Source organism: Heterodontus francisci, chromosome 18 (genome assembly GCF_036365525.1).
Source record: "Heterodontus francisci isolate sHetFra1 chromosome 18, sHetFra1.hap1, whole genome shotgun sequence".
Taxonomy (NCBI): domain Eukaryota; kingdom Metazoa; phylum Chordata; class Chondrichthyes; order Heterodontiformes; family Heterodontidae; genus Heterodontus; species Heterodontus francisci.
In genome coordinates, this window is record NC_090388.1 from 2778870 (window position 1) to 2805666 (window position 26797).

The window sequence follows — 26797 nt, forward strand, 5'->3', positions numbered from 1 at the left end:
AGCAATTAAAATAGAGAGAGGCCATTTCCCCCTCTGTTTACCATGTTTTAACACCACCTGTTTTGGTGGAGTAAGAGGAAAACATTGGACTGTGGTGGGAGCCTCGGTAATTAATGCAAATCAACTTCCCATGACACGCGTGGGATCCCGATGACATTTTAACTCAAGAGGCCGTCACAGAAACCCCACAAGATAAAACTGTCTGGAATCCAGCCAGGACCAATGAGGTAACTTGAAAAATAACTTCCCTTTCAATAGCTAAGCCTCAGCTGGAGTATTGTAACCAATTTCTGGACACCACACTTTAGGAATGATAGTTCTGGAAATGAGGTACTTCAGTAATGTGGAGAGACTGGAGAAGCTGGGATTGTTCTCCTTAGAGCAGAGAAGGTCAAGGGGAGATTTAATAAAGGTGTTCAAAATCATGAAGGGTTTTGATAGAATAAATGAGGAGAAACAACTTCCACTGGCAAGAGGATCAGTAACCAGAGGACAGAGAGTTAAAATAATTGTCAACTGAATCAGAGGGGAGATGAAGAGAATTTTTTTTTACACAGCAAGTTGTTGTGATCTGGAATGCATTGTCTGAAAGGGCGGTGAAAGTAGATTCGACAGGAACTTCCTGAAGAGAATTGGATAAGTGGAAACACAGAATTGTACAGCAAAAGAGAACATTTGGCTCTTCAATATTTGAAGGGAAAAAGACTTGCAGGGCTGTGGGGAAAGGGCAGGCAGGGTGGGCCTAATTGGAAAGCTCTTTCAAAGAGCTGGCACAGGCTCGATGGGCCAAATGGCCTCCTTCTGTGCTATATCATTTGATGATTCTATAAAGGGAACCAAAGCAAGATACTGGAGATGCTGTTAATACAGTGGGGTTCCCCAGGGGTCAGGACCAGGACTCCTGCTTTCCTGATCTATATTAATGGCCTAGACGTGGGTGTGCAGGGCACAAGTTCAGAATTTGCAGATGACACAGATCTTGGAAGTATTGTGAACTGTGATGAGATTAGTGATAGACTTCAAGACGACATAGATGAAATTTAATGCAGAGAAATGTGAAGTTCTACATTTTGGTGGGAAGAACAAGGTGAAGTAATATAAACTAAAGAGTACAATTCTAAAGGGGGCGCAGAAGCAGCGAGACCTGGGGGTATATGTGCTAAAATGATTGAAGGTGGCAGGACAGGTTGAGAAAACAGTTAATAAAGCATACGGGATCCTGGGCTTTATAAATAGAGGCAAAGAGTACAAAAGCAAAGAAGTTGTGGTGAACCTTTATTAAACACTGGTTCAGCCTCAACTGGAGTATTGTGTCCAATTCTGGGCTTTGTACTTTAGGAAGGATGTGGAGGCATTGGAGATGGTGCAGAGAAAGTTCAAAAAATGGTTCCAGGGATGAGGAACTTCAATTACGTGGATAGATTCTCCTTAGAGAAGAGAAGGTTGGGAGGAGATTTGATAAAGGTGTTCAAAATCATGAGGGATCTGGACAGAATAAATAGGGAGAAACTGTTCCCACTGGCGGAAAGGTCGAGAACCGGAGGAAACCGATTCAAAGTGATTGGCAAAAGAAGAAATGGCGACATGAGGAAAAACATTTTCACGCAGCAAGTAGTTAGGATGTGGAATGCACTGCCTGAGAGTGTGGTGGAGGCAGGTTCAGTGAGTGTTTATGATCTGGAATGCACTGCCTGAGAGTATGGTGGAGGCAGGTTCAGTGAGTGTTTATGATCTGGAATGCACTGTCTGAGAGTGTGGTGGAGGCAGGTTCAGTGAGTGTTTAGGATCTGAAATGCTCTGTCTGAGTGTGTGGTGGAGGCAGGTTCAGTGAGTGTTTAGGATCTGGAATACACTGTCTGAGAGTGTGGTGGAGGCAGGTTCAGTGAGTGTTTAGGATCTGGAATGCACTGTCTGAGAGTGTGGTGGAGGCAGGTTCAGTGAGTGTTTAGGATCTGGAATGCACTGCCTGAGAGTATGGTGGAGGCAGGTTCAGTGAGTGTTTAGGATCTGGAATGCACTGTCTGAGTGTGTGGTGGAGGCAGGTTCAGTGAGTGTTTAGGATCTGGAATACACTGTCTGAGAGTGTGGTGGAGGCAGGTTCAGTGAGTGTTTAGGATCTGGAATGTACTGTCTGAGAGTGTGGTGGAGGCAGGTTCAGTGAGTGTTTAGGATCTGGAATGCACTGTCTGAGAGTGTGGTGGAGGCAGGTTCAGTGAGTGTTTAGGATCTGGAATGTACTGTCTGAGAGTGTGCTGGAGGCAGGTTCAGTGAGTGTTTAGGATCTGGAATGCACTGTCTGAGAGTGTGGTGGAGGCAGGTTCAGTGAGTGTTTAGGATCTGGAATGCACTGTCTGAGAGTGTGGTGGAGGCAGGTTCAGTGAGTGTTTAGGATCTGGAATACACTGTCTGAGAGTGTGGTGGAGGCAGGTTCAGTGAGTGTTTAGGATCTGGAATGCACTGTCTGAGAGTGTGGTGGAGGCAGGTTCAGTGAGTGTTTAGGATCTGGAATGCACTGCCTGAGAGTATGGTGGAGGCAGGTTCAGTGAGTGTTTAGGATCTGGAATGCACTGTCTGAGAGTGTGGTGGAGGCAGGTTCAGTGAGTGTTTAGGATCTGAAATGCTCTGTCTGAGTGTGTGGTGGAGGCAGGTTCAGTGAGTGTTTAGGATCTGGAATACACTGTCTGAGAGTGTGGTGGAGGCAGGTTCAGTGAGTGTTTAGGATCTGGAATGTACTGTCTGAGAGTGTGGTGGAGGCAGGTTCAGTGAGTGTTTAGGATCTGGAATGCACTGTCTGAGAGTGTGGTGGAGGCAGGTTCAGTGAGTGTTTAGGATCTGGAATGTACTGTCTGAGAGTGTGCTGGAGGCAGGTTCAGTGAGTGTTTAGGATCTGGAATGCACTGTCTGAGAGTGTGGTGGAGGCAGGTTCAGTGAGTGTTTAGGATCTGGAATGTACTGTCTGAGAGTGTGGTGGAGGCAGGTTCAGTTGTGGATAGTTAGAGTCATTACAGCACCAAGGGAAGCCATTCAGCCCATCGAGTCCATGTCGGCTCTCTATAGATCAATCCAATCAGTCCTGTTACCCCGCTTTATCCCCATAGCCCTGCAAGTTTATTTCCCTCAAGTGCCCATCCAATTTCCTTTTGAAATCATTCTCGTCTCCACCTCCTCCATCCTCATAGGCAGTGAGTTCGAGCTCATTACCACTCGCTGCATAAAAAGTTCTTCTTCACATTCCCCTGTATTTCTTGCCCAAAACCTTCAATCTGTGTCCCCTAGTCCTTGTACCATTAGTTAATGGGAACAGCTTATCTTTGTCTACCTTATCTAAACTTGTTATAATCTTGTACACCTCGATCGAATCTCCCCTCAATCTCCTTTGCTCCAAGGAGAACAATCCCAGCTTCTCCAACCTAACTTTGTAGCTATAATTCCCCATCCCTGGAACCATTCTGGTAAATCCCCTCTGTATCCTCTCAAGGACCCTCACATCCTTCCTAAAGTGTGGTGACCAGAACTGGATGCAATACTCCAGTTGGAGCCTAGACAGAGCTTTATAAAGGTTTGGTATAACTTCCTGCTTTAATACTGAATATCTCTATTTATGAAGCCCAAGATCCCATATGCTTTACTAATCAATCTCTCAATATGTTCTGCAACCTTCAAAGATTGATGCATGTGCACCCCCAGGTCCCTCTGTTCCTGCACACACTTTAGAACTGTGCCATTAAGTCTATATTGCTTCTCCCTATCCCTACTGCCAAAATGCATCACCTCACATTTGTCAGTCGTAAGTTCCATCTGCCATCTCTCTGTCCATTCTGCTAGCCTATCTATATCCTGTTGCAGACGATTTGTATCATCCTCACTGCTTGCCACACCTCCAAGTTTGGTATTTTTGAATTGGCAAATTTTGAAATTTTATTCTGTATTCCAAGATCCAAGCCAAGATATAGCAAAAAAAGCAGTGGTCCCAGCACTGACCCTTGGGGAACACCACTGTCTATCATCCTCCAGTCTGAAAAACAACCATTTACCATGACTCGCTGTTTTCTGTCCTTCAGCCAGTTTTTTAAATCCAATCTGACACTGACCCTCCTATTCCATGAGCCACAATTTTGTTAACCAGCCTTTTGTGTGGTTCCTTGTCAAGTGCTTTGTTAAAATCCATATAGACAACATCCATCGTATTCCCTTCATCAACCTTCTCTGATACTTCATCAAAAAATTCAATTAGATTAATCAAGCACAATTTGTCTTTTACAAATCCATGCTGGCTCCTGTTAATTTATTCAGACCTCTCCACGTGCCTGTTGATTTTTTTCTTTGATTATTTTTTCTAAACCTTACCCATCACTGATATTAAACTGACCAACCTGTAGTTACTAGGACGGTCCTTCCACCCTTTCTTGAATAAGGGTGTCACATTTGTGACTCCAATCCTCTGGCCCCTTACCCATATCCAGGGAAGATTGTTCCTTTCTCTTCATTACTAATCTAAACCTTATGATCAATGATCACTCTGACCCAAGTGTTCCCCCAAAGACACTTGGCCCATTCATTTCCCAGCACCAGATCCAGCAATGCCTCCTTCCTAGTTGGACCGAGAACATACTGGTTAAGGAAGTTCTCCTGAACACATTTAAGAAATTCCTTCCCCTCCTTACCCTTTACTCTAAAATTATCCCAATCAAAATTTAGGTAATTAAAGTCCCCCAATATCACCATTCTATAATTCTTGCACATCTCTGTGATTTCCCTGCAGATTTGCTCTTCTATCTCTCTCTCACTATTTGGTGGCTTTCAGAATACCCCCAGTAATGTGATCATATCCTTTTTTGCTTCTCAGTTCTAACCAGATGGATCCTGTCTTTCCCCGGTCAAAGACATCCTCTCTTTCCAACACTACAATGTAATCCCTAATCACTGTTGCTAACCCACTTCCCTTTTTCCTTCCCTATCTTTTCTGAACTCTTTTGTATCCTGAACATTAAGTGCCCAGTCCTCACCGTTTTAAAGCCACCTTTCTGTTATTGCCACAACATCATGCTCCCACATGGCTATTTGTGCTTGTAGCTCACCAATCTTATTCTCTACACTCTTTACATACATGCATTCTAAACCTGTCTTTGTATTCCTCGTGGTCCTTCTTAGTCTGCTCCTATCTAATATGGCACTACTACCTTCCCTGATACTATCCAACACTCTCACATTATGCACCTAATTCCTCTTTTCTACTTCGACATGCTGGTGCCCATCTCCCTGCCAATTTAGTTTAAACCCTCCCCAAATACACTAGTGAACTTCTCCGCTAGGACATTGGTCTCAGTCCTGTTGAGGTACAACCCAACCCAGGTGCCACCTGCACCAGAACTGGTCCCAATGCCCCAAGAATCTGAAACCCTCCCTTCTGCATCATGCCTCAAGACACACATTGATCTTCCCTATCGTCCTATTTCTACTTTCACTAGCATCTGGCACTGGGAGTAAAACAGAGATTACTACCTTTGAGGTCCTACTTTTTAACTTCCTCCCTAGCTCCTGCAAATCTGATCATAGGAGGTCAATACCTGCCCTTGCTATGTCGTTGGTACCAACGTGTACCACAACTTCTGGCTCCCTCCCTTCCCACTGCAGAATATTCTGCACCCTCTCCATGAGGAGAAAAGATTTGCTGGGCTACGGGGAAAAGGCAGGGAGTGGGACTAACTGAGTTGATTTTGCAGAATGTTCTCCTTCTGTGTTGTAACCATTCTGTGATTCTATGACTAGATCTGAAGTAAAAGCCTAAAATACTGGAAAATACTCAGCTGATCTGGCAGAATCTGTGGAGAGAGAAACAGTTAACCCTTCAGGTCTGTGACCTTTCATCAGAACTGGTGAAGGTTAAAAATGTATTGGGCTTTGAGCAAGTGAATAGGGGTTGGGAGTGAGAACAAAAGGGAAGGCGTGTGAGAGTGCAGAGGGCAGGAGAGATTAAATGACAAAGATGTCACAAAACAAAAGGCTAATAGTGCTAATAGTTGTAGTAAAAGACAAAGCATTAGTCCAGAGATACCTGCTCTCTGAAAGAATGGGAACAGGGGTTATGATCTTAAAGTTGTTGAACTCAGTGTTTGATGGCGAGAGGCTGAACAGTGCCTGTTAAATGCTGAATAATTGGAGCTGGTTTGTGGTTAATTGGGCTCCATTATTATCAGTACTTCGAATATAATTTATCAGTAACTGCTGCTGCATTCATCGCCCAATGAGTCTTAAAGCAGCAGAGAGTGCTAATTCTGTTTATAAAGCAACTGTTGCTCTTTCCCAGCTGACATCATTAGTTCATTAATGTTTCTTTTATGAAGTCAGCAGAGGTGTTTTTATAATGGACTCTTTTAAAAAGTGCCATTCAGCTTATGTTAGATTAAACCCATTTGTGTGTGGAGAAACAACACGTGTGTACTGCAAGGTATGACCCATTCCTGCGCCTATTTCTTATGTTTTTAATGACCTGTTCCTCTTCCTATGTCCCTGTGTGTGATGGAATCCAATTTTTATTTCCTTATTATTATCAGAGATACATATTAGCAGTTTAAAAAAGTGTATAAATGTATAAAAGCAAAATACTGCAGATACTAAAAATCTGAAATAAAAGCAGAAAGTGCTGGAAATACTCAGCAGGTCTGGTAGCATCTGTGGAGAGAGAAACAGAGTTAACATTTCAGGTTGATGACCTTTCATCAGAACTGTACTCCTGACATCATTGTATTTGACTGTTGGATCTAATCACTGAACAGTCTGTTGTAGGTAACATGCTGATCACCGTGCTTGAAATCATCAACCAGCTGTATTTGTAAAGCACCTATAATGAAATCATTCTGGACATCCCCGATTTTCATTGCTCCACTATTGGTGGCTATGCTTTCAGCTGCCTGGGTCCTAAGCTCTGGAATTCCCTTCTTAAACCTGTCTCTTTTCCTTTAAGTCACTTCTTAAACCAACTTCTTTGACCAAGTTTTTAGTCACCTGTCCTAATATCTCCCTACGAGGCTCGGTGTCAGATTTTGTTTGATAATCTCTCCTGTGAAGCACCTTGGGATGTTTTGCTACCTTAAAGGCTATATAAATACAAGTTGTTGTTGTAAATGGATGTCTAGGGTGTTTCAGTCAGGAGAGAGTGTACACAGAGCAGTACGAGCAGTGAATTGCTCCAGTCTCTTATATTCTTATGACTCCTGGCCAATATTGCAAAAAGATTGCCCACTTATTTGCGTTGTTTTCCATATGTGGGATCTTGCTATGTGTAAATTCTCTGCTGCATTACAACAGTAATCACACTTCAGAAAGGAACTCATTGGGTGTGAAACACTCAGAGCTGAATTTTCCCAGCCCTTTGGACACAAGTTGGGAAGTGGGATGGCTGTCAATATGGCAGGAGAATGCGTCAAGAGGGGAGCTGACATCTTCCTGCTGCCTTGGCATATTGCCCGCAGCGGGAACCTTAATGGCGTGGCCACCCACCGGCTGACCAATTGAGGCAATTAATTGCCCAATTAAGGACCACCTCCCACCCCAGCTAGCATTTCACTGGTGTTGGGAGGGGCCACCACCATGTGGGGGGACTGCCAGGTAAACCTTTCCTTGATGGGTGCTCCATGGCCCATGTAGAGGCCCCCCCAATGGCAATGCTGCCCCCACACCTGCTGCCGAAACACCTCCAAGCACCACCCCCCCCACCACACCCAACGATCACTGGGGCCTGCCTGCCTAGCTCTGGCTTCCCCAAAACAATCTCACCAGTCTTCAAGGGCACCTCAGCATTAAGGTGCATTAAGGATGATATCGATGGGCTGGTAAGATGGGCAGAGCAGTGGCAAATGGAATTTAATCCTGAGAAGTGTGAGGTGATGTATTTTGGGAAGACTAACAAGGCAAGGGAATATACAATGGATGGTAGGACCCGAGGAAGTACAGAAGGTCAGAGGGACCTTGTTGTACTTGTCCATAGATCAATGAAGGCAGCAGCACAGGTAGATAAGGTGGCGAGGAAGGCATATGGGATACTTGCCTTTATTAGCTGAGGCATAGAATATAAGAGCAGGGGGGTTATGATGGAGCTGTATAAAATGCTAGTTCGAGCACAGCTGGAGTACTGTGTACAGTTCTGGTCACCACACTGTAGGAAGGATGTGATTGCACTGGAGAGGGTGCAGAGGAGTTTCACCAGGATGTTGCCTGGGCTGGAGCGTTTCAGCTATGAAGAGAGAATGAAAAGGCTGGGGTTGTTTTCCTTAGAGCAGAGAAGGCTGAGGCGGGACCTGATTGAGGTATGCAAAATTATGAGGGGCATTGATAGGTTAGATATGAAGCAACATTTTCCCTAAGCGGAGTGGTCAATAACCAGGGGGCATAAATTTAAGGTAAAGGGCAGGAGGTTTAGAAGGGATTTGAGGAAAACTGTATTCACCCAGAGGGTGGTTGGAATCTGGAACACACTGCCTGAAGAGGTGGTAGAGACAGGAACCCTCACAACATTTAAGAAGTATTTAGATGAGCATTTGAAACGCCATAGCATACAAGGCTACGGGCCAAGTGCTGGAAAATGGGATTAGAATAGTTAGGTGCTTGATGGCAGACACAGACACGATGGGCCGAAGGGTCTGTTTCTGTGCTGTATAATTCTATGACTATGACTCTCCTTCATGATGCAGCCTCAGCACTGGGCACCGCTTGCGCTGGTGCTGCCGAGGCCACTGAGCTGCCAGTCGTCTGATTGGGCTGTAAGCTCTGGGGGGTGGGCCTCTGCCTTCAATTGGACAGCGGTCCTGGCAGTTCCTGTTAATTGACCACTGCTGGCAAAATACTGGCCCAGGGTTTGGCTGCCAGCTGCAGTGGGATCAGCTCCTGCTTTCGGCCCCGGTGGCAGGACTGGATGTCTCCGACAAAATTCAGCCCGACGAATGCGATAAGGTGCAATTTAAGCGCAAATTATTTCTCTCTTCACAGGCTGTCGGGTGGATCTTCCCCTCATATTCCTGCTTGATGGCGTATTCCATCTGCAGCTGAGTGGGGAGCACTCATACGGCTGAGTGGGAAAGTTGTGAGTTCAAGTTCTACTTCAGACACTTGAGCACATAATCCCAGTGCTGTACTGAGGGAGTGCTGCACTGTTGGAGTGCTGTCTTTTAAGTGAGATGTTAATCAGAAACCCCATCTGCCATCTCATGTGGCAGTAAGAAATCCCACAGCACTGTTGTGAAGAGAGCAGGGAAGTTATCCTGGTCAATATTTGTCTCTTAACCAACAAAACTCAAACAGACGATCCAATCATTAAGATCAGATCAGTCATGATCTATTGAATGGTGGAACAGGCTCGAGGGACTAACTGACCTTTTCCTGTTCCTATGTTCCAATATCGCATTGCTGTTTGTGGGAGCTTGCTGTGCGTAAATTGGCTTCTGAATTTCCTACATTACAACAGCGACTACACTTCAAAAAGTACTTCATTGGCTGTAAGATGCTGTGTAGTGTCTTGATGCACTGCAGAAATGCAAGTTATTTGATTTACTGCCACGTACCTTCATGTGATTGCTGCCCAGGGAAGTTAATTCATTTTATCATTGGTCTTCATGGCCTCCCCTTCTGTACTGCTGCAGCCCGACAACCCTGTGAGATCTCTGTGCTCCTCTAATACTGGCCTCTTGTGCATCCCCGATTTGAATTGCCCCACCATTGTGCTTTCAGCTACCAAGGCCATAAATTTTGGACTTCCCTCCTTGAACCTCTTCCCCTCTCCACAGGGCAGCAGGGGTAAGCCAGGGAACTACAGGCCAGTGAGCCTTACATCAGTGGTGGGAAAGTTATTTGAAGGGATTCTGAGAGACAGGATTTATATGCATCTGGAAAGGCAAGGTCTGATTAGGGATAGTCAGCATGGCTTTGTGCGTGGGAAATCATGTCTCACAAATTTGATTGAGTTTTTTGAGGAGGTGACCAAGAGGATTGACGAGGGCAGGGTGATAGACGTTGTCTACATGGACTTTAGCAAGACCTTTGACAAGGTCCCGCATGGTAGGCTGGTCTGGAAGGTTCGAACCCATGGGATCCAGGGTGAGCTCGCCAATTGGATACAAAATTGGCTTGGTGATCGGAGGCAGAGGGTGGTAGTGGAGGGTTGTTTTTCAGGTTGGAGGCCTGTGACCAGTGGTGTGCCACAGGGATCGGTGTTGGGCCCTCTGTTGTTTGTCATATATATTAATGACTTGGATGTGAATGTAAGGGGCATGATTAGTAAGTTTGCAGATGACACCAAAATTGGTGGTAAAGTGGACAGTGAAGAAAGTTGTCTAAGGTTACAACAGGCTATAGATAAACTGGGAAAGTGGGCAAGGGATTGGCAAATGTAATTTAATGCAGACAAGTGTGAAGTGATGCATTTTGGGAAGTTAAACCAGGGCAGGACATGTACAGTGAATGGCAGGGCCCTGGGGAGTGTTCTTGAGCAGAGAGACTTTGGATGCAAGTACATAGTTCCCTGAAAGTGGCAACACAGGTAGACTGGGTGGTGAAGAAGGCGTATGGCATGCTTTCCTTCATCGGCCGAGGCATTGAGTACAAGAGTTGGGATGTCATGTTACAGTTGTACATAACGTTGGTTAGGCCACATTTGGAGTACTGTGTGCAGTTCTGGTCACCGCACTACAGGGAAGATGTGATTAAGCTAGAGAGGATGCAGAAGAGATTCACAAGGATGTTGCCTTGTTTGGAGGGCTTGAGTTATAAAGAGAGATTGGATAGGCTGGGTCTGTTTTCCCTGGAGCAAAGGAGGCTGAGAGGGGACATGTTAGAGGTATATAAAATTATGAGAGGCAGAGATAGGGTAGATAGCCAGAGTCTGTTTCCCATGGTAGGGGTGACTAAAACTAGAGGGCAGAGATTTAAGGTGAGAGGGAGGAGGTTTAAAGGAGATCAAAGGGGTAAATTTTTCACACAAAGAATAGTGGGTATCTGGAATGAGCTGCCTGAGGTGGTGGTGGAGGCAGGAACAGTAGCAACATTTAAGAGGCATCTGGACAGGTACTTGAATGAGCAAGGCATAGAGGGATGTGGAATTAATGCAGGCAGGTGGGATTAGTATAGATAGGCATTATGGTCGGCATGGACGCGGTGGGCCGAAGGGCCTGTTTCTATGCTGTACGACTCTATGACTCTATGACATCTCTCTCTCCTCCTTTACGATACTTCTTCAAACTAACTTGTTTGACCAAGCTTTTCACTTGATCATCTGTCCTAATATCTCTTTATGTGGCTCAGTGTCAAATTCAGTCTGATTATAAATAAAAACAAGAAATGGTGGAACCACTCAGCAGGTCTGGCAGCATCTGTGAAAAGATGATTATGATCGTCTGATAATGCTTGTGTGAAGCACCTTGGAATGTTTTACTATGTTCAAGGCACTATATAAATGCAAATTGTTATTGCTGCAAGCTGCTAAGCTTTGTATTTGTTTGAATTCTAGTGAGCCCGACAGCAATATCCCAGTTTCATCTAACGGGTCCCAGCATGATGCGTTCAAACAGCATTCCCACACAGGATTCCTCGTTTGACTTGTATGGAGATTCCCAGCTGTGTGGAAGTGCCACTTCCCTGGAAGAAAGACCAAGGACAATGAGCAGATCGGGATCATTCCGGGGTAGCATGGAAGAAGGTTTGTTTCCATGTTTTTCCATGTTTGTGCATTCTGTTTATGGGGTTTCCTTTCAGCCAGTGCAAACAGGAGAAAACAAGGGAAGAAAAGGACACAGAACAAAAAGATACTGAGGTAGAGATTCCGCTATCGGGCAGAATTTATTATATTTATTACTTTTAATCAGTGTGTCCACTGCACCTGTGTGTAACTTGCTCTAAAATCACTGAACGTGACTTTAAAAGCCTAATCTGAACCATCTAATAGTTTCATTGGTGCACACTAGTCAGTTTCTTAGTAAATTAAATGTTGTTTGACATGAGAATAGTTTTAAAACAGGCCGACTGGTAACTGTGCACCCAGGAAACTGACCACAGTTTGGAGAGCCTTCCGGAACCAGTGTAATTGGTGAATCTTCCAATTTCTACCGTGGGTGTGGCCTGATCCAGGCTAATTGGATCTTGAAGCAGCATAAATGATTGCGGAAAGCAGGAATGTAAGTGAAATAGGATGTAACTCATGAATGAAATCCCCCTCGTTTTTGCACTGGATCAGCCAATTCTGCTGGATTGCTGTTATATTACAGACACAAACAAGCGGAATCTCAACCCCATTGTTTTATGATAAATGTTTGTACAAAAAGAGCCCAGGTTAAAATTTGCATGGCGCAATAAGATTGGGTTGTGGGGGAGGGTTGATGATGGATGTATCCAGTTACGAGAGTTGCCTGATTAGGCGTGATACACCTGCTGTCACTGGAAAAAGCCTCTCAACAGCTTTGCAGATTGTTAAATGTCAGCGTATGTAGGAGCAAAGCGGCCTTACTACCATGTGCCTGTTGTTAATGCACATTTCTTCCATGTCTTCAGAACCCTCAGGCCCTCAATTAAGCATGTTCACAGCTGTGACTCCAATGTCCTTCCACCATGCTGTCCTTCTCCAGTCCCTGCAACACTGAAAACCCAATTATAACAGAACAACTGGTGAGGTCAAACTGTGTGCATTCCTGGGGCTGCAAATTCTGTCCCATGTGAAAGCTCGGATTCATGTGTCAGTCACTTTTCATTAAAGAAATGACTTGATCTCAATTCCTAACTGTAGATATTTCCAATACCAAGTCAACTTTCACTTTTCATTTAATTTGCTCATTAAGGTGATGGTGGTGTGTTGGAATGATTGTCCAGAAATTAGACTGGATCTGTTTTAGGAAACTGAGAAGCCTGAGGATTGTGAAAGGATGAACAGACTGAGTCTCTTTTCTCTTGGAAAGAGAAGGCTCAGGGTGACCTAGTAGAGGTCTTTAAAATTATGAAAGGTTTTGATACAGAGAGAATGTTTCTTCCTGTGGGGAAAAGCATAACTAGAGACATCAATATAAGATAGTCACCAAGAAATGCAATAGGGAATTCAGCAGAAACCTCTTTACCCAGAGAGTGGTGAGAATGTGGAACTCGCTACCACAGGGAGTGGTTGAGGTGAATAGTATCATTGCGGTTAAGGGGAAACTAGATAAGCATATGAGGGAGAAAGGAATAGAAGCTATGCTGATTGAGGGGAATGAGAAAGGATGGGAATAGGTTTGAGTAGAGCATGGACTAGTTGGGCCGAATGGCCTGTTTCTGTGCTGTATGTCTGATGTAATTCTATGATCAATGGAAATTGGTCCTTGCTCCTCATCTGAAAACTCACCTGAGAGGGAGAGCTCAATGTTGGGCTTCCTGCCTTGCTGGCAGTGGCTCTCATGTAATTCCCGGGAAGGGGGATTGGAGCAAGCTGCAGCATCACACACTCCTGTGGAGTTCCCGAGGAGCAGTCCCACTGAATAAACAGGACGTTTCAATCATTTTTTCTTTAAAGAACTTAGCTGTCCTTGGTGAACTGGGGCAATACCAGACAGTGTGGGAGGGGTTCTTGGGCCCTTTCACTCAGCACCTCTGAGAATCTTACAGCGCAGAAGGAGGCCATTCACCCGTAATGCCTGTGATGGCTCTTTGAAAGAGTTGTCCAATTAATCCCACACCCCCCTGCTTTTTCCCCACAGCCCCTCAAGTTTTTCCTTTTCAAATATTTATCCAATTTCCTTTTGAAAGTTACTATTGAATCTGCCTCCACCACCCTTTCAGGCAGCGCGTTCCAGATCACAACAACTCACTGTGTAAAAGTCTCCACCTCTGGTCCTTTTGGCAATTACTTTAAATCTCTGCCCTCTGGTTAGCGCCCTCGCGGCAGTGACAACATTTTCTCCTAATTTTGAACAACTCGGTTAAATCTCTCCTTAACCTTCTCTGCTCTGAGGAGAACAATCCCAGCTTCTGCAGTCTTTCCACGTAACTGGAACAATTTGGAGAGACTATGGAATCTCCGATAAACGTTCAAAAACCAACACTTTGTGAGGAGAATGTTGACCAGCAGCAGTGAACCAGCCAAGACAGTTAACCATCTAACAAGATTATCAGCAGGAAGGCCAGCCCCCAAACCCCTATCCACTCCCTGATCCCTCCTGAATCCCAGAAACCAGATCAAATAACTTCAACGCGCAATGTTTGACAAGGGCAAACCATGAAGCAAGCTATTACATCTAAATGTACTCCCCCGCAATAAAAATGTGTAGCAGATTTATAATGTAGAAATATGATGGTAAACTCTTAATAATTGATTTAATAAACCCTGAGGTGCCCTCTGCTGGTGGTTCTGTGACATCATTCAGGGATATTTATTGACTCCTTTCAAATGAATAACATTAATTCAGGAGCTTTTCAAAGCATCTATTTATTTATAATTTTAACAAAGTTCAATATGCCTGCTGTTTTACCAAGCATTAATGAAATGGGTGATCATGTAAATGAAGTTGAAACCCATTGGTTTGGAACAGTGGAACAGGAAGAGGCCATGTAGGCTCACAAGCCTGTTCCGCCATTCCGTTCGATCATGGTTGATCGGTACTTCAACACCTTCGCTCCAAACCCAGTGATACCCTTACTTTATAAGAATCTGTCACTCTCGATCTTGAAAACTCCAATAGTCCCAGCATCAATTAGGGAAGAGAATTCCAGTTTTCTGCTATTTTTGTGTGAAGACGTGCCTCCCGAAGATAGTCATTACATGCACCCACTCTTACAAGTAGAACAAACTGCAATAGATAGGAAAAGAACATGTGTGTAGCAAAACTAATGTTGGTTACAGTTTGTTGTTCTTGACAAGTTGATAGCTTTTCTATGAAGAAGCACTTCCTGATTTCACTCCTGAATGACCTAGCTCCAATTTTCAGATGATGCCCCCTTGTTCTGGGTTCCCTCACTAGAGGAGTTGATATTTATACCTCACTTGGGCGAGGTTAATATGCTGAGATGTCCTTTAATATGGGCACAGTTGGACTGTAATCGGACGATGAAGATCCTTGGCTTGCATGTCTTGGACTTTATTTTCTCCTTCCACTCTGCTTTTGACCGCTTTGTGTTGCACACTGCTTCTTTATTCAGGGAATGGAATGGTGTTAGACTGTCGCCCCACACTCAGGCTTCTCTTGAACTGAAAGGTAGGAGGTGTGCTTTACTGGCCGATCACTCATATTATGGTTCTTCTGATTTCCCCTCCCCCCAATACATTAATTACCTAGCCTTCACTCTGTGCCTCTCCCTGGCCATGAGGATATGGCTAAGATTAGGAAGTCGACATGTGAGAAATACAGTTCTATCACTCTATTTCATGAAGGAATGGGTGTTCTGAGCTCCACTATGACCAGTCTGTTCATGTACGGTGGATACAGTAAGACTTGTGTTCTGTGTTTGTAGCTAAATACTGAATGATTTCTCTTGTATTTTCCAGTCCATGGATCATCACTATCATTGGTTTCAAGCACCTCATCTCTTTACTCCACAGTAAGTATCGCTGCCAATTACAGATAACCTGGGGTTGTTGAGCCTGGTTTGTGAACTTCCACTGTAACAGCACACCAGTAATTATATAAAAATTACAGAAAAGAAACAGGCCATTTGTCCAAAGCAGTCCATGCTGCCGTTTATGCCCCATTCGAGCCTCCTCCCATCTTTCCTCATCTAACTCGATCAGCATTATCCTCTATCCCCTTCTCCACATGTGTTTATCTAGTTTCCCCTTCAATGTGTCCACGCTATTTGCTTCAACCACTTCCTGTGGTAGCGAGTTCCACATTTTCACCACTCTCTTGATAAAGAAGTTTCTCCTGAATTCCCTGTTTGATTCTTAGTGACTATCTTATATTGATGTCTTCAAGTTTTGTTATTCCCCACAAATGGAAACACTTTGTGTTTACTTTGTCAAAAACGTTCATAATTTTACTCAGCTGCCTTCTCTTTACAAGAGAAAAAAAAAAACTCTGCCTGGTCATCCTTTCCTGAGAGGTATAACCTCACAGTTAACATAGGGACATGGGAACTGCTGGGAAAGAACACCAAGGTCCCTCTAGTTCACTTTGTACCATCATGGTAGTCACATGATACAATAATAATGGAGATATTGACCAATCAGAGCCATCAATCTCTATCAATGCGTCTAGAACAGACGGAGACATGAGGTGAGGAAAACCCCAAGTGGTGGAGAGCTTTGGGAACCTGAGGTCCAAAGTCACCTGATCCTCTCAAACACGGTCCACTCACCACTCATCGTGTCTCAAATTACTCACATGCTGTGTCCCAGAATATTATTTTCTGAGGGAAATCTAGAGTTAGATTAGGGCCAATCAAGGACAGTAGTGGGAAGTTGTGTGTGGAATCAGAGGAGAAAGGGGAAGCGTTAAATGAATATTTTGCGTCAGTATTTACAGTAGAGAAAGAAAATGTTGTCGAGGAGAATACTGAGATTCAGGCTACTAGGCTAGATGGGATTGAGGTTCACAAGGAGGAGGTGTTAGCAATTTTGGAAAGTGTGAAAATAGATAAGTCCCCTGGGCCAGATGGGATTTATCCTAGGATTCTCTGGGAAGCAAGGGAGGAGATTGCAGAGCCCCTGTCCTTGATCTTTATGTCGTCATTGTCGACAGGAATAGTGCCGGAAGACTGGAGGATAGCAAATGTTGTCCCCTTGTTCAAGAAGGGGAGTAGAGACAGCCCTGGTAATTATAGACCTGTAAGCCTTACTTCGGTTGTGGGTAAAATGTTGGAAAAGGTTATAAGAGACAGAATTTATAATCATCTTGAAAAGAATAAGTTCATTAGCGATAGTCAGCACGGTTTTGTGATGGGTAGGTCGTGCCTCACAAACCTTATTGAGTTTTTCGAGAAGGTGACCAAACAGGTGGATGAGGGTAAAGCAGTGGATGTGGTGTATATGGATTTCAGTAAGGCGTTTGATAAGGTTCCCCATGGTAGGCTATTGCAGAAAATACGGAAGTATGGGGTTGAACGTGATTTAGAGCTTTGGATCAGAAATTGGCTAGCTGAAAGAAGACAGAGGGTGGTGATTGATGGCAAATGTTCATCCTGGAGTTTAGTTACTAGTGATGTACCGCAAGGATCTGTTTTGGGGCCACTGCTGTTTGTCATTTTTATAAATGACCTGGAAGAGGGTGTAGAAGGGTGGGTTAGTAAATTTGCGGATGACACTAAGGTCGGTGGAGTTGTGGATAGTGCCGAAGGATGTTGTAGGGTACAGAGGGACATAGATAGGCTGTAGAGCTGGGCTGAGAGATGGCAAATGGAGTTTAATGCGGAAAAGTGTGAGGTGATTCATTTTGGAAGGAGTAACAGGAATGCAGAGTACTGGGCTAATGGGAAGATTCTTGGTAGTGTAGATGAACAGAGAGATCTTGGTGTCCAGGTACATAAATCCCTGAAGGTTGCTACCCAGGTTAATAGGTCTGTTAAGAAGGCATATGGTGTGTTAGCTTTTATTAGTAGGGGGATCGGGTTTCGGAGCCACGAGGTCATGCTGCAGCTGTACAAAACTCTGGTGAGACCGCACCTGGAGTATTGCGTGCAGTTCTGGTCACCGCATTATAGGAAGGATGTGGAAGCTTTGGAAAGGGTGCAGAGGAGATTTACTAGGATGTTGCCTGGTATGGAGGGAAGGTCTTACGAGGAAAGGCTGAGGGACTTGAGGTTGTTTTCGTTGGAGAGAAGGAGGAGGAGAGGTGACTTAATAGAGACATATAAGATAATCAGAGGGTTAGATAGGGTGGATAGTGAGAGTCTTTTTCTTCAGATGGTGATGGCAAACACGAGGGGACATAGCTTTAAGTTGAGGGGTGATAGATATAGGACAGATGTCAGAGGTAGTTTCTTTACTCAGAGAGTAGTAGGGGCGTGGAACGTCCTTCCTGCAGCAGTAGTAGACTCGCCAACTTTAAGGGCATTTAAGTGGTCATTGGATAGACATATGGATGAAAATGGAATAGTGTAGGTCAGATGGTTTCACAGGTCGGCGCAACATCGAGGGCCGAAGGGCCTGTACTGCGCTGTAATGTTCTAATTCTAATTCTAAAAAATCCAATGTGTATTTGAACGAATCAATATTAACTGCTTCCGCTGTCTCCCTAGGGAGCCTGCTCCATAGATTGACCACTCGCTCCCTGAAATGATGTTTCCACAGATTAATTTTGACTTTACCCCCTTCAAGTGCCACTCACGTCCTCTGGTTCTGTTGTTCTGGACAAGGTGAAATAACAATCGATGTAACCAGTAATAGCCATGCAAAGTAGACAGAGCTGACTAGGCCCACTTAAAGTGGGCTGATTGTCAGTAAGAATGAGCAGAGAGAGCTTTAAAACCAAAGTGACAAAGGAACATCACCGCCTTAACTTTCTAAGCAAGTTAATGAATCAATAGCCCATGCGTGAATTGGCCAAGTTAAGGCTGAGATCGAAGATTGAAAGACAAAACAATAACAACAACAACTTGCATTTATATAAAAGCAAAATACTGCGGATGCTGGAAATCTGAAACAAAAACAAGAAATGCTGGAATCACTCAGCAGGTCTGGCAGCATCTGTGGAAAGAGAAGCAGAGTTAACGTTTCGGGTCAGTGACCCTTCTTCGGAACTGACAAATATTAGAAAAATCACAGATTATAAGCAAGTGAGGTGGGGGTGGGGCAAGAGATAACAAAGGAGAAGGTGCAGATTGGACCAGGCCACATAGCTGACCAAAAGGTCACGGAGCAAAGGCAAACAATATGTTAACAACCTGAAAAAAAACCTGAAAAAAACATGAAAAAAAACTTTTTTTCAGGTTTTTTTTCAGGTTTGCACTTGCTGCTGTTGAATATTCAGTGTATTCACACCTAATCTGTACTAATGCTTTGTCTTTCAACACACCATTAACATATTGTTTGCCTTTGCTCCGTGACCTTTTGGTCAGCTGTGTGGCCTGGTCCAATCTGCACCTTCTCCTTTGTTATCTCTTGCCCCACCCCCACCTCACTTGTTTATAATCTGTGACTTTTCTAATATTTGTCAGTTCCAAAGAAGGGTCACTGACCCGAAACGTTAACTCTGCTTCTCTTTCCACAGATGCTGCCAGACCTGCTGAGTGATTCCAGCATTTCTTGAACTTGCATTTATATAGTGCCTTTAATGTAGTAAAGCATCCCAAGGTGCTTTGGACCAAAGACTAAAGGTCTAGGCTATACGTTATTACCCAGTGTTGCTTGGCCATCCTATAATTTCATCCAGTCATTCCATAATGATTAATGCTTGTGCTCTTTCTTAATGGCTCAGAATGTGTGCCCTGTAAATTAGAATTTTTTCTGCACCAGAATAAGTGAATTTTACATTCAGTTTGAAAGTGATGTAATTCAATCAGAAACTAGGGTCTTAAATCTAAGCATAGGAGACTATGAAGGTATGAGGAGCAAATTGGCTATGGCGGATTGGGAAACTATGTTAAAAGATATGATGGTAGACAGGCAATGGCTAACATTTGAATAACTAATACATAGTTTACAACAAAAATGCATTCCTTTAATGACCAAAAATCCCAGCAAGGAAAGTGTTTCAACTGTGGCTAACAAAAGAAATCAAGGATTGTATTAGAGCAAAGGAAGAGGAGTATAAAGTTGGCAAAAAATGGTAAGCCTGAGGATTGGGAATATTTCAGAATTCTGCAAAAAAGGACCAAGAAAAAGAATGGGAAAATAGAATATGTGAGTAAACTAGCAAGAAACATAAAAATGGATTGTAAAAGCTTCTATAGGTATGTAAAAAGGAAAAGATTAGCAAAGAGAAATGTGGGCCCATTATGAGAGGAGTCAGGAGAATTCATAATGGGGAATAAGGAAATGGCAGAGAAACTTTGTGTCTGTCTTCACGAGAAAAATACGAAAAACCTCCCAGAAACAATGGAGAATCAAGGGACTAGTGCAAATGAGGAACTACAAGTTATTAGTAAAAAAAAGTACTGGGAAATTAATGGGACTTAAAGTAGATAAATCCCCTGTAGAGATAGTAGATGCATTGGTGGTCAAAATTCTATAGACTCTAGAATGGTTCCTGAAGATTGGAAGGTGGCAATTGTTACCCCCACTATTTAAGAAAGGAGGGAGAGAGAGAACAGGGAACTACAGACCTGTTAGCCTAACATCAGTTGTAGGGAAAATGCTAGAATCTATAATAAAGGATGTGATAACAGGACACTTAGAAAATAATGTTAGGATTGGACAGAGCCAACATAGATTTACAAAAGGGAAATCATGTTTAAGAAACCTGTTTGAGTGTTTTGAGGATGTAACAAGCGGAATAGATAAGGGGGAACCAGTGGACATGGTATATCTACATTTTCAGAAATCTTTTGATAAAGTCCCACACAAGAGGTTGTAAACAAAATTAGAGCACATTGGATTGGGGGGATTGTACTGGCATGGATTGAGAACTGGTTAATGGACAGAAAACAGAGAGTAGGAATAAATGGGTCATTCTCAGGTTGGCAGGCTGTGACTCGTGAGGTACTGCAAGGATCAGTGCTTGGGCCCCAGTTATTCACAATCTATATGAATGATTTGGATGTGGGGATTAAATGTAATATTTCCAAGTTTGCAGATGACACAAAACTAGGTGGAAGTGTGAGTTGTGAGGAAGATGCAAAGACACTTCAAGGGGATTTGGAGAGGCTCAGCGAGTGGGCAAAAATTTGGCAGATGGAATACAATGTGGAGAAATGTGAGGTTATCCACTTTGGTAGGAAAAACAGAAATACAGAGTATTTCTTAAATGGTGAGAGGCTGGGAAGTGTTGAACTTCAAAGGGGCTTGGATCTCCTTGTTCATGAGTCACTGAAAGCTAACATGCAGGTACAGCAAGCATTTAAGGTGGCAAGTGGTATGTTGGCCTTTATTACAAGAAGATTTGAGTACAGGAGTAAAGACACCTTACTGCAGTTATACAGAGCCTTGGTGAGACCACACCTGGAGTATTGTGCGCAGTTTTGGTCTCCTTACCTAAGGAAAGATATACTTGCCATAGAGGGAGTGCAAAGAAGGTTCACCAAACTAATTCCTGGAATGGAGGGATTTTCCTATGAGGAAAGATTAAATAAACTGGGCCTTTATTCTCTGGAATTTAAAAGGATGAGAGGTGATCTCATTCAAACATACAGAATTCTTACAGGACTTGACAGGGTTGATGCAGGAAGGATGTTTCCCCAGGCTGGGGAGTCTAGAACCAAAGGACACAATCTCAGAATAAGGGGCAGGCCATTTAGGACAGAGATGAGGAACTCAGAGGGTGGTGAATCTTTGGAATTCTCTGCCCCAGAGGGCTGTTCTATGTTTCTATGTTCAAGACTGAGATCGATAGATTTCTACATATTAAAAACATCAAAGGATTCGGGGATAGTGCAGGAAAATGGTGTTGAAGTAGAAGATCAGCTATGATCTCATTGAATGGCAGAGCAGGATCGAAGGGCTGAATGGCCTACTCCTGCTCCTATTTCTTATATTCTTATGTTTGAGAATTATTTTGACCTGTAACTTGCTGGAAGTGTGAGCTGATACAGTATGATGAGGGCAACGGGGAATCTGGAACCTCAGTGAATGGCGAGACCAACAGCTTATCTCCTTAACCAATGAGATTTCAGGAATGAGAAGGGATCAGAAGAATGGCAGAGAAGGAAACAGAGTGAATTAAAGTAAAATTAGATCCAGAAAGAGAAGGAAAGAAAGATTGGATGGAGAGACAGAGAGGAAAAGTAATGAAATAAAATGTAAATTTTAATAATCTTTATAGCTGCAGGAATGAGTTTCAGTTGTTCCCTTTCTGGGCTGGAGAGATTGGGTGTCAATGCAGGAATATAAATCTCCTCATTAAGAAGTTACTTGCACTGTTAAGTACCAGCCCTAACTTTCTGCTGTGACTTTAATGGGCAACGAAAGCACAAAAATGGCAATTTCATGAAACTCACAGGGAGATTCAGGGCGTGCTGCTGTTTTCATGAGGTTACCAGCAGAAATCGTGCAGTAACTTTGTGACCATTCACAATTCACTGGGTATCTGTCCTTCACCTTAAGTTACTGGATAATTTGTGTATTAATAACGAAAGCACCTTTAAACCCACCGTTAATTTGGCAGTAAAGTCTGGGCCGTTGCTTTCTTTAATTCCATTGATTCTGTAATATAGTCAGATTAAATCAATGACAAGCTGGTCTTTTGCTGTCCATTATAAATTGGCACCTCGAGAACTTCAATAATAAAGCTTTGGAAGGTTTTCAACAGACTTCCAAACCTGCTTACGCTGACCTTGCTGCTCGACTCCCTTCCTGTTTGGAAAATGTGCTTGTCTCAGTGTGTGTCGAAACACACATCTGTCAATCTCTACAGCCAGCCAATATGTTCAACCTTGGAGTTTATATCCAGCTGTTCTGTCTGGTTTCACACTGTTTCCCTACAGCCCTATTGCCTATGGTGGGAAATGTGGAACAAGGGGACTCAATCTTAAAATTACAGCTAAGTCATTCAGGGATGAAATCAGACATAGAATTACATCGAGTTTACAGCATTGAAACAGGCCATTTGGCCCAACTGATCCATGCTGGCATTTATGGTCCACATGAGTCTCCTCCTATGCCACTTCATCCCACCCTATCAGCATGTTCCTTCTATTTCTTTCTCCCTCATGTACCTATCCAGCTTCCCTTTAAAAACATCTATGCTATTTGCCTCAACCACTCCCTGTGATAGCGAGTTCCTCATTCTCACCACTCTCTGGGTAAAGAAGTTTCTGCTAAATTCATTATTTATATTCATTACTCCTCGTTTTGGACTCCCTGCACAAGTGAAAACATCTTCTTGATGTCTACCCCATCAACCTCCTTCATAATTTCAAGACCTGTCAGGTCATCCCTCAGCCTTCTCTTTTCGAGAGAAAATAGCTCCAGCCTCCTCAGTCTTTCCTGATAGTTATAACCTCTCAGTTCTGGCATCAGTGCCAGACTGCATGGTACTGATACCCACATGTGATCTGTGCAGCTCCCCCATCCCAGCCAGGTCCCAGCCAGGTCCCAGCCAGATCCCAGCCCGGTCCCAGCCAGATCCCAGCCAGGTCCCAGCCAGATCCCAGCCAGATCCCAGCCAGGTCCCAGCCAGGTCCCAGCCAGATCCCAGCCCGGTCCCAGCCCGATCCCAGCCAGATCCCAGCCCGGTCCCAGCCAGGTCCCAGCCCGGTCCCAGCCAGACCCCAGCCAGGTCCCAGCCAGGTCCCAGCCCGGTCCCAGCCAGATCCCAGCCAGGTCCCAGCCAGATCTCAGCCAGATCCCAGCCAGAGGTTTGATTTTCAGGTGCATCACTGCTGCTCATCAGCTGTCATGTGGAAATCAGATTCAGTACATCACTTCCAGGACACTACACCGTGCTTTATTGTGGCAGGCATGCTATGTTGAAACAAATTTAAAACAAAAGAAAAGTAGGAACCTCAACGAATTCATGTTTCATTTATAACATAAGAACAGGAGGAGGCCATTCAGTCCCTCAAGTCTGTTCCTCCATTCAATCAGATCATAACTGATCTGTATTTTAACTTCATTTATCCACCTTGGTACAGTAACCTTTAATACTCTCGTCTAACAAAATATATATCAAGCTCAGTTTTGAAATTTTCAATTGACCCCCAGCCTTTCTGGGGGAGAGAGTTCCAGATTTCCACTACCCTTTGTGTAAAGAAGTGCCTCCTGTTTTCACCCCTGAACAGCCTGGTTCTAACTTAAGGTTCTGCCCTCGCCTTGTTCTGGATTCCCCCCGCCAGAGGAAATAGTTTCTCTCTGTCTACCCTCTCAAATCCTGAAGTTCGCAGAGCAGGAATGGTGTTCGGGCATTGATTCTTCCACATAACCTGATCCTTTCATGTTTGCATTGACTTCAAAATTTCTATGTCCTCCTATGGTCCTGACTCTGGGACCTGGCTGGGATCTGGACCATTGGAGGACTATGGCTGAAAACTGGTCCAGCTCTACTTCCCAACGGATACCCTCTGCCTCTTAAACACAGCTCTACTATGTGTTTCCCTTCCCGAAAATCCCCACCACTACCCTTCTTCACCATCTGTGCCAGACCTGTCGGCCTTATTTCTTGTGTTGTTGTTAGCTGTGGCTCAGTGAGTAGCACCCAGATGTTTCTGGGTTCAAGTCCCAATCCAGAGACTTGAGTTCTGAGTCTTGGCTAATACTTCAGTGCAGTACTGAGGGGGTACTTCACTGTCACGGGTGCTGTCTTTCAGATGAGATGTTAAACAAAGGCCCTAGTTGCCCCCTCAGGTGGATGTAGAAGAACATGGGCATTCTCCCCATTGTCCTGGCCAATATTTATCCCTAAACATCACTAAAGCAGATGGTCTGGTCATCATCACATTCCTGTTGTGGGAGCTTGCTGTGTGCAAATTGGTCTCTGTGCTTCCTACATTACAAAAGTGACTATGCTTCAAAAGTACTTCATTGGCTGTAAAGCACTTTGAGACATCCAGATGTCATGAAAAGCACTATATTAATGCAATTCTTTCTTTCTTTGTGTAAGAAACATCATTCCAGCAAAAGAATCATGTCCACTTTGATTTTGCAGGTGTGGAAGGAAGGAGGAGGAGATTATGGCATTAGATTCCACACTGCCGCCATGTGTCTCTGACAGGCTGGGTCCCTCCAGGATATCGTTATTTCCATGGTTACTAACAGTGCAGCCTCACACTGTACCAACAGGAGCCATCCTGTGAGCTACACGTGTCCCTTAAAGTGAATCAATCTAGTAGAAACACACTTATCTAATCATTCTGCCAAAGGCTGGATAAACCTGCCTGCCGAGGGAATTGAGTCTGAAAGTGCTAGGCCCAGGATTTAAATTTAGGCCATCTGTGTAGGGAACTGTGCTTAATCACTATAGCAACTGGGACTGACTAGCATATTAGTTTTAAATTTGCTTACCAATCAGTGGGCTGTTGTGATAATGCCCAGGGATTTTCAGATGAATGAATTGTAAAGGAAGAACAAACATGTGTTTTTTGTATCATTTTATTATCACATCCTCAGGATGCTCGTTGTGCCTGGAGGTGGTGGTGTTCCCATGTGCCATCTGCCCTTGTTCTTCCAGCTCACCGGTTTGGGAGGACAGGATTATTGGCCGGAGCACCAGGGAGAACTCCCTTGCTGTTCTTCAGATTAAGTTGTGGGAAGTTTGACATCCACCTAAGAAGGCAGACAGGTGCCTTGGTTTAATGTTTCATCTAAAATAGTTCACCTCCAACACTGTAATATTCCCTCAGTACTGTACTGGGGCATCAGTCTAGAGTATGTGCTCAGGCTTCCAGGGGTGCAACTTGAACCTGTAGCCTTAATGACTCAGAGGCAACCCACTGAGCCCCAGCTGACCTGGGCTGAATGGGCAGTCTGTGCTGGGTTTGATACATGATCTTCACTGTAACATTCACTGGAAGTAACTCTGACGATAACCCAATACTGAGAAATCTGCAGAGAACATTCATCACCAACTCCCTTTTACAAGTTGCATGTTCAGGCCTCAACTTACATGGAAACATAATGCAGTAATATTCAAGTAAGTTACTGAAGTTGATTTTTCAAAATGGATTGAAATAATTTTTTTCTGAATATTACTTTAATATCGAGACGTCATGCACTGACTCCAGTCACCTGAAGCTTGTTGTAATATTCAGTACAGTTTTTCAGCTTTTGTTTTAATTTGAGGCTTTTGTTTTCTGTTTTTTAGGCTGAAGAGAAAGCTCATTCAGAGGTAAGAAGTGTCACGCATGTTAAAAATGTGTGTCTGAAATCGAAAGCTGTCTGTTTCATCTTGAATCCAGTTTCTTTGTATCAAAAGTCTGGATAGTTTTCTCACAAAAGTTGGAAATGTAGGTATTCAGAGGGGAAGGGGAGAGTCTCTGTTCTTTATTTTATCATTCTTTGGAATTAACACATTGCTGGCTAGGCCAGCATTTATTGCCAATCCCTAATTGCCCTTGAGAAGGTGCTTGTGAGCTGCCTTCTTGAGCCACTGCAGTTCACAGTGTAGCTATAGATAGGTTTAGTAAGTGGTCAGAAAGTGGATCCCCAAACACTTTTTGAATCAGTTTTATGCTGGATTTACACTTGATGAGGTGGCAGACTAAAGTGATGTGAGACAACCTCCTCCAGGGACTCTCAGTACACCTTGCTTTACGAACATATGAACGTACAAACTAGGAGCAGGAGTAGGCCACTTGGCCCTTCGAGCCTGCTCCGCCATTCAATGAGTTCATGGCTGAACTGATTACTCCACATTCCCGCCTACCGCCGATAACCTTCCACCCCCTTGCTTATCAAGAATCTATCTACCTCTGTCTTAAAAATATTCAAAGACTCTGCTTTCACCGCCTTTTGAGGAAGAGAATTCCAAAGACTCACGACTTCCTGAGAGAAAAAATTTCTCCTCATCTCTGTTTTAAATGGGTGACCCCTTATTTTTAAACAGTGACCCCTAGTTCTAGATTCTCCCACAAGGGGAAACATCCTTTCCACATCCACCCTGTCAAGACCCCTCGGGATCTGATATGTTTCAATCAAGTCGCCTCTTACTCTTCTAAATTCCAGTGGATACAAGCCTAGCCTGTCCAATCGTTCCTCATAAGACAGCCCGCCCATTCCAGGTATTAGTCTAGTAAACCTTCTCTGAACTGCCTCCAACACATTTATATC

General features: G+C 43.9%; 1 protein-coding gene across 5 annotated transcripts in view; it reads left to right on the top strand.

Annotated features, from left to right (window-relative positions):
• The window catches only part of nav3 (neuron navigator 3), a 361431-nt gene that overhangs the window by 210532 nt on the left and 124102 nt on the right, over positions 1 to 26797 (top strand). For all 5 annotated transcript variants that reach the window (XM_068050100.1, XM_068050098.1, XM_068050099.1 and 2 more), the window contains 3 exons: positions 11498 to 11686; positions 15491 to 15543; positions 25833 to 25856. In XM_068050100.1, the coding sequence (XP_067906201.1) occupies positions 11498 to 11686; positions 15491 to 15543; positions 25833 to 25856 (266 nt within the window). The remainder of the gene's footprint in view (positions 1 to 11497; positions 11687 to 15490; positions 15544 to 25832; positions 25857 to 26797) is intronic.